Here is an 8,280-nt window from a genome sequence, read left to right as displayed (position 1 = left end):
GCCCCAGCCAGCATCACCGATGGTCGGGAAGGCTGGGAGTCGTGGTCCCAACAACATATGGGGACCGAGGTTGATACTAATTGGATGGAGGGTAGCATATACATGAATCAAGTAAATATGATGGTAAAATAACAAAATACCTGGTAGTGGCTTATCTACATAGTGAACTGGCCAAAAGATGATGCTGATTGATTTAAACTAGGGCTGTCCCATTTAACCTTAAGCTAGGAATGTCTCATTACCTTTCACCGCAACCCTGTTGGACCAACCTCTCTGCTATATTGGCTAGAAGGCATCTGGGTCCCTGAAGCTCCCTTCTTGGCCCTGCAGCCTCCTGCCACCAAGGAGATAGTCCCACAGTAGTACCACAACCCGAAAGAAGTTCCTTCACTGCTTACTTTGTGTGTGAAATGGGGACTGCAGAGCTGAGAACAAAACAGTTCCATCTATATCGTATCTCTCACCTCTAATTGACTCCAGAGGTAAAGCAAGCTGGCGAGTGAGACACCACATCTGTCTGCAATTGCATTTATTTGGAATTCTGCTGCTGCTGTTAGTTTTTACAACTTGCTCATTTCTTCATGGCTTTTGCAACAAGCAATCAAAATGATGATGACAGCAATACTTGCTGAAACCACTGCACAGGGATCCACAACTGCATTCCTGAGGGGAGGGAAGAGAGAGTCAGGCAGGTTAGTGTAACTGAGGATGGCGGCTGTGGCAAGAGAGAATGACCAAGACTGGCTGGGGATGATGGGGGATGGAGTCCAGCAGGGGCCCAAGGCTGAAAACCAGTGGCCAGATCCAACCTTCCCCAAAAAGTGGTGGTGCATTCCAGATGTTTTGGACTACAATTCCCATCACCCCTGACCGTGCCAGCTAGGACTGAGTGGGACTGTGGTCCAAAGTATCTGGAGGGCACCAGGTTGGGAAAGGCTGGCCTGGGTCATTCATGACCCGATCCAGGGAAAATAGGTACATACTCCAGATGAGCTGTTGGTCTTCAGCCTCCTGCACTTCCAAGTGTGATGACGGCCAAGAAACGGATGGGACCATAGGAGATGATCTTCTGGTAGTCATCAACCAGCTCCCTCTTGCTTCTTTGCTTGCTGGGACATTGCTGCAGCCAAGGTAAAGAAGAAAACGGGCATGAGTCTTACTCCATTGATGAATGTGTTCAAAGATGCATCATCTTATATACCGGTAAAACAATCATTACAGTATAGCCACATAATGAGCATCTCTGCAAGCCCATCAACCTTTGTTTAAAAGACTACCGGTATTTAAATAAATTAAAACAGATCTCCCTCTTCCCTCCCAGAGCCACAAGGAAGGATACAGTACACAAGCATCTCTCATTTGATCTTTTGCAATAAGTCTTGGTGAAAGGGAAGAATTTAAAAAAAAGTTGTGCTGGATCAGCGCAATGGGTTACTGTAGCCCAACATTTCGGTTTCCAACAGTAGAAAGGTCAGCCAAGCTCTGCTCTGTGTCACTTTCACATGTCCAATCATTAGTCTGTTCTGCCCTGTTTATGCATTAATCTGTATTACAAATCACTGCGCAGATTTATTTATTTATTTAGTTATTTAGTTAGTTAGTTAGTTAAAAAATAAGGTTGAAAGAAAGAGTGTGTACACACCACACATTTAAAGCACGAGACTTCCCTGCTGCAAGAATCCTGGGAGCTGTAGTTTGCCAAGGATGCTAAGAATTGTAGCTCTATGAGGGGGTAAATTACAGTTTCCAGGAATCTTGGGAGAGGTGGGTGCTTTAAATGTATGGCATACCTGCAGCCAAAGTACTTTTAAATGTTTTTGTTTGTTTGTTTAATTGCCATTTTTTCAGATCTTTAGTCTCACAAGCGGTTTACAAGCGCTAAAATATATCAGAAATGATTGTTTTAAATTTATTTTCCTCCCCCCCACTAGAAACAGTTGTTTGTTGTGCTATAATATCTTAAAAATTGATTATTTATTACTTAACTAGTGCATAAAACATAACATAGGAAGAGTCTGCTGGATCAAGCTAATGGCCCAAGACGTTCCCTTTTCACAGTAGCCGACACCCACAAGCAGAAGCTGAGCACAACATCACTCCCCACCCTTGCAGTTTCCAGCAACTGGGATTCAGAAACATTACTGCCTCTGACCATTGTACTTAACAGCCACTGATAGCCTTCTCCTCTATGAATTTGCCTAGGCCTCTTTTACAAACCATCCAAGTTGGCAGCTATTACTGGCCTCATGCACAGAGAGTTCCATATACTTTGCAGTGTGTGAAGAGGTTGTTATTTTATCTGTCCGGAATCTTCCAACATTCCGCTTCACTGGATGGCATCATCCCACTCCACCCCCCACCCCGCCCTGCAATCTTGACCTTAGTATTTAGCTTTGCATGTGCACGCATGCTCCTAAATCCAGTCCTTCTCAATCCAGGAGTTTAAATTCCCAGCCCTTTCTTTTCTCATCCTTCCTATCCTCCTACAAAATGTTTGTTGTTCTTTAATAGTTAAGTAAAAAGTAAAGGACTTCTAGGCGGTTTCGGTCCAGTCAAAGGTGACTATGGGGTTGTGGCGATCATCTCGCTTTCAGGCCAAGGGAGCCGGCGTTTGCTCACAGACAGCTTTCCGGCTCATGTGGCCAGCAGGTCCTAAACCGCTTCTGGCGCAATGGAACACCATGACTCCGTTTTCCTTCCTGCCGCAGCGGTACCTATTTATCTACTTGCACTGGTTGTGCTTTCGAACTGCTAGGTTGGCAGGAGCTGGGACAGAGCATGGGAGTCACTCAGTCATGCGGATTTGAACCGCAAACCTTCTGATCGGGCAAGCCCAAGGGGCTCAGCGGCTTAGCTCACAGCGCCACCCGTGTCCCTATTGTTGTTGTTCAGTTGTTCAGTCGTGTCCGACTCTTCGTGACCCCATGGACCAGAGCCGCCAGGCACCCCTATCCTCCACTGCCTCCTGCAGTTTGGCCAAACTCATGCTAGTTGATTCGAGAACCACTGTCCAACCATCTCGTCCTCTGTCGTCCCCTTCTCCTTGTGCCCTCCATCTTCCCAAACATCAGGGTCTTTTCTAGGGAGTCTTCTCTTCTCATGAGGTGGCCAAAGTACTGGAGCCTCAACTAGGATCTGCCCTTCCAGTGAGCACTCAGGGCTGATTTTCTTTAAGGATGGATAAGTTTGATTTTTTTTGCAGTCCATGGGACTCTCAAGAGCCCTCCAGCACCATAATTCAAAAGCATCAATTCTGCGGCACTCAGTCCCCTATTAGTTACGGTAAGTACAATACCCTTATCCCCACCCATCAAGGGCATTAGCTGTCTTCTTTTCTCTGAAGCAGCGGCTGAGTTTTATACCGTCACCTCTCCATCCTTTCATAATATTTAGCTAAATTATATTTTAAAAAATTGTATCTACTTTAGCATACACCTCTGCCGCATCAGTGGCACATCCTTTTAGCTGTTTGCTCACTACTGTACTAGGCATCAACAGCAGCTTCATGGCTTACAGATTTATTTTTACTGGAAAGCAAATATCTCACCTCTAGCAGCCTCACCCTGCCAGCGCGTTTTTCTCTGCTTCTACCCACTAGCAAGCAGCACCCTCTTGGCTAAGTGGATTTCAGAATTTCCAACCACTCTATCTCACCTTTGCACCAGCAACCCCACCCTGGCAATGGTTTGCTATACTTCTATATACAGCTGCTGCTGCTGCAGCAACCACCAACTAGTGGGTACAGTTATATTTTTTACAATACCTCATCTGTAAGAGTTGAACCCTTATATGCATGTATTTTTTTTGCTATACTTCTGGGCATCAGCTGCACCTAGTGGACAAATGTTTGTTTTTAATTCACCAACAACTAGATCTCTCAAATTTAGTACGCCACCAGCAATTATTCATTTATTATCAAAATTGTGGAGTCAGACCACAACCCCTGCAATGCAGGATTATTAGTCGCTGCTATACTTTTATATACCGGGCATAACAGCAGCCTAGCAGATTACACATGTTCTATTTTTAAATTACAGTGTCTCCAGTTTAGTACAGTAGCAATGTAATAAATAAATAAATAAGATAATTATTATTTATACCCCACCCATCTGGCTGGGTTTCCCAAGCCACTCTGGGCAACTTCCAACCGAATATTAAAACAATACAGCATCAGACATTAAAAACTTCCCTAAACAGGGCCACCTTCAGTTGTCTTTTAAAAGTAAAATAGTTGATTATTGCCTTGACATCTGCTGGGAGGGCGTTCCACAGGGCGGTGCCATTACCGAGAAGGCCCTCTGCCTGGTTCCCTGTAACTTCACTTCTCGCAGCGAGGGAGCAGCCAGAAGGCCCTCGGCGCTGGACCTCAGTGTCCGGGCTGACCGATGGGGTAGGATGCTCCTTCAGGTATACAGGGACCGAGGCCATTTAGGGCTTTAAGGTCAGCACCAACACTTGAATTGTGCTCAGAAACGTAGCAAACACCCTTATTCCAGTTTACAGTCCTTTGTTTTGCTCTTCTACATTTCTTTTGTGTGACTGTACACTCACAAACAAACATACACATCATTATAAAACAGAGGCACTCATTATAAAACGATTTCACCGGTGGCGGGGGTGGGGGGTGGGGAGAGCCTTCCATTGACTAAGGAAGATATTCTTCAACACAAGGGAGGGGAAGGTCAATGGGACTCTGCGGGCATCAGGAAAGGCCTCTGAGGGTACATGTGAGTCCAGGAGCACCACAATGGTGGCTTGCACCCCTACAGAGATGCGAAAGAGTGCCTAATACCTTAGAGACACACACAGAGAGGTTACCTTGGCACAGGGCTCTTTGTTCTCCGGTACACAAAGGCGCACTTGACAATGCAGGTACACCTCCTGGAAGTTTCTGAACTGGAACATCTGAATGCTAAACTTTGCCGCAGTGCTGTTACCAACGGCATTGAGGAAAGTCAGCGTCTTGTCATGCGGACACCTGGAAGAGACCAAGCACAAGCCTAAATGTTCAGGCCCCCAACTTAACCCAGGCTGTAAGCATTCAGCCTGGAATGCATTATTATTATTATATTATTATTATTATTATTATTATTATTATGAGTGCATTCAGTAATATGCAAAGTGCCTTTCACCCCACTAGTAACCACAGGCAGCTTTAGGGCATCGTTGGTCATTCCCTGCTCATTTGACAACCATGAGAAACCGAGCCTCCAGTGACATCGACTCAAGTCTAGTGGAACTCTCTGCCAATGGAGATTCAGTAGGTGCTTTCTGTGGCAGCTTTTAATGGCTGCCGGAAACATTTTCCCCTCACGAGGCTTATGCAGGCAATTAAGAATACATCTTTCCCCAATGGTTAACTGATGCCTGCTTTAATTTTTTTTATTGTATGGTTTCATGTTTTCATGCTGTAAACCATTTGATATTCTTGTTTATGATATATAGTAAAGGGACCCCTGACCATTAGGTCCAGTCGTGTCCAACTCTAGGGTTGTAGCTCTCATCTCATGTTACTGGCCGAGGAGCCGGCGTACAGCTTCCGGGTCATGTGGCCAGCATGACAAAGCCGCTTCTGGCGAACCAGAGCAGAGCACGGAAACACTGCTTACCTTCCCGCTGGAGTGGTACCTATTTATCTACTTGCACTTTAACGTGCTTTCAAACTGCTAGGTGGGCAGGAGCAGGGATCCGAGCAACGGGAGCTCACCCGTCACGGGGATTCGAACTGCCGACCTTCTGATCAGCAAGCCTAGGCTCTGTGGTTTAACCCACAGCACCACCCGCGTTATGATATACATGTATAGTGGTATGAAAATATATTTTTTATAAATAAATAATGGGGGGTGGAGTTTACTTGTAAAGCCTGCAAATCACTTGCAGAGGTTTCGCAACCCACAGGTTGGGGAAAGCGGATATACAGGAGCAAACCCCTCAACAGATCCCATGCCAGACTCTCACCCCTTCATGATCAGGAAGTGCTTTGTGCTGTCTAGTGGGTCAGCTGTCGGAGTGCCCCAGCAGTCCTCTATGCCGAGGAAGAAGTACTTGGCCTGATCCTGCCCTTCTATTTGCAGGAGGACGTAGAGCATGTCTGTTATGAGGAGCGTCAGTGTTGACTCGGATAGGCACGCACATAGCTGGCGTTTTCATACAGATTCATGCTGACTTTGAAGTCCCCTTCCTTGACCGCAAACTGGACAATCCTAGGAAAAGAGGCATGCCACACACAAACCCCGCCAGAGTCAGTCAGGGCTTCACATGGACAAACCTAACTCACCTGCCCATGCTTATCCGTTCTCCCACAACCACCACCTTTCCCCCACCCAGTTCCGGAGTCCCAGGACAAGGATACAAAGAAGTTAAATAAGTATCTCTAATAGCAAACTCAGGTGATGAATGCCAGAAGAAGTGAAGACAAAATGAGAAGAGGGAGGTTCCAGCATGCCTAGGGAGAACCCATTTCCAGAAGTACCAAATCAGGCTATTGGTCCATCTAACTGACCCACTTCCAGACTGGATTGTCACAATAATCTCCATGTGGGGCTGCCCTTGAAGACTGCTTGGAAACTGCAACTAGTCCAAAATGCAGTGGCCAGATTACAACTGGGGTTCCATTTAGATCTCCTATAACCTTGTACACTGGTTTCCAGGCCCAATTCAACATTGGTGTTTAAAGCCCTTAACAACTCAGGTTCCAAATACCTGAAAGACCCCCTCCTTCCCTACAGACCCCTCAGGCATGAATATCCAATTCACTTCCAGCAGGATTTAAAATATCCTCATGAAAATGCACAGCATTTTAGTACGGTTTTCTAATATACACATATGGAATTGTGTCTCATATACACATTGTTCTCAAAACATTTTCTCATAATGCCATTTTTTGTTTCATATTTCACTTTCCATTTCTACGTGCACTTTTCCCTAGTATATGCGTTTTTGTACACATTACTGCATTGCAAAATTCGGAGAAGTGTGAATTTGGGGGGATGGCTGTGTTTTGGTTTGCATCTTGTTTCAGGAAGTGTAAATTAGATGGGTTTGCCTTTAAACTGAACCAAGTTCTCCCCCATCCCTCTTGGCCAGTCCGCAGCACATGCCACAATGGAGCAAGGATGGGGGAGCAGGCCAAAGTCTGTGGCCATCAGAGGGAAGCCCCTGGCCAGAGTCCCAACAACAACAACAACAACAACAACAACAACAACAACCTACTTGTCCCAGGCCTGAGCCCATAGTTCAGGCCAATCAGCTGCTTAGAGGCATAAATGCAGGAGAAGTGCAAGCGGGTCTGGACGTTCCTGGTGATGACACTCTGGTCATTGTCACTTCCAGACTCAATCACATTGGTGTAGGACATGTGAGTCTCATTGATCTGAAAATGGACCAGACACTGGATTAGGGGGTTCAAAACCACATGTGGATAAAGAGGCAACAATATAAAACCTGGCCACAGTACTTCATGCATTGGCTACTTCAAGATTGAATTTCTGTAATGTAATGGATGGGAGGAGGAAGAGGAAAAAGAACACGAAGAAGAAGAGAAGGAGGAGGAAAGCTATGAATGGCAGTGTGAGCATGTCTATATATATTTTTGTGAAATTGCTCCAATCTGTATATGAAATAAAAATAAGTACTGTAGTTGCATGCTTGTGTGGATCTTCTTTACGAGCTGCTCCAGAGCACTTACATTAATGGTGGAGCCACAGGTGGTGTGGTTCTCCCCAGTCAGCTTTGCACCAAAGTAACTGCACTCCGTCTTGCCATTGCTCGGAGACCAGGCAGGTACGGCTACTCAGGTGGAGAGAGGCCAGGGGATCTTCAGCATTTCAAATGCTCTCCTTCCTCACCAGCATCCTCATGAACTCTTCCCTGCATTCCAGTTTCACACCATTTCTGGGGGAGAAATCCATCAATAAGAGCAAGTGGGGAAACCTCCTTACCTCTGAGCAGTGCATGCAGTGGTGGATGGGTGCTTGTGGGTGCATGCCTGTGGGCGTGGCCAGTGCTGGCGATAGGAGGGGCCATTACGACCCCATCCACACTATACATTTAAACCAGTATCATACCACTTCAATCCTAATGGCTTCCCCCAGAGAATCATGGGAACTGTAGCTGTTCGGAGATCTCTCTTCCCCTTGCAGAGCTAAAATTCTCAGAGTGGTTTAACGGTAAATCCCTCTTTGCAGGGAACTTTGGGAATTGTACCTCTCTGAGGGGAATATGACGTTTCCTAACAACTCTCAGCACCCTGAACAAACAACAATTCCCAGAATTCTTTGG

The 8,280-nt window shown here is 45.9% G+C and overlaps 1 protein-coding gene across 1 annotated transcript; it reads right to left on the bottom strand.

Moving 5' to 3' along the window:
- Window positions 1-989: 989 nt before the first annotated feature.
- LOC117051949 (uromodulin-like) lies at window positions 990-8,025 on the bottom strand. The gene is given in 8 exon segments (XM_033158677.1): window positions 990-1,120; window positions 4,819-4,978; window positions 5,959-6,118; window positions 6,121-6,203; window positions 7,209-7,372; window positions 7,688-7,744; window positions 7,746-7,825; window positions 7,941-8,025. Coding segments are annotated over 8 exon segments (906 nt in total). The 3' UTR covers window positions 990-1,003.
- Between the last annotated feature and the right edge of the window lie 255 nt (window positions 8,026-8,280).

Source organism: Lacerta agilis, chromosome 8 (assembly GCF_009819535.1).
Source record: "Lacerta agilis isolate rLacAgi1 chromosome 8, rLacAgi1.pri, whole genome shotgun sequence".
NCBI classification, from domain to species: domain Eukaryota; kingdom Metazoa; phylum Chordata; class Lepidosauria; order Squamata; family Lacertidae; genus Lacerta; species Lacerta agilis.
This window is presented reverse-complemented; position numbering and strand designations above follow the sequence as displayed.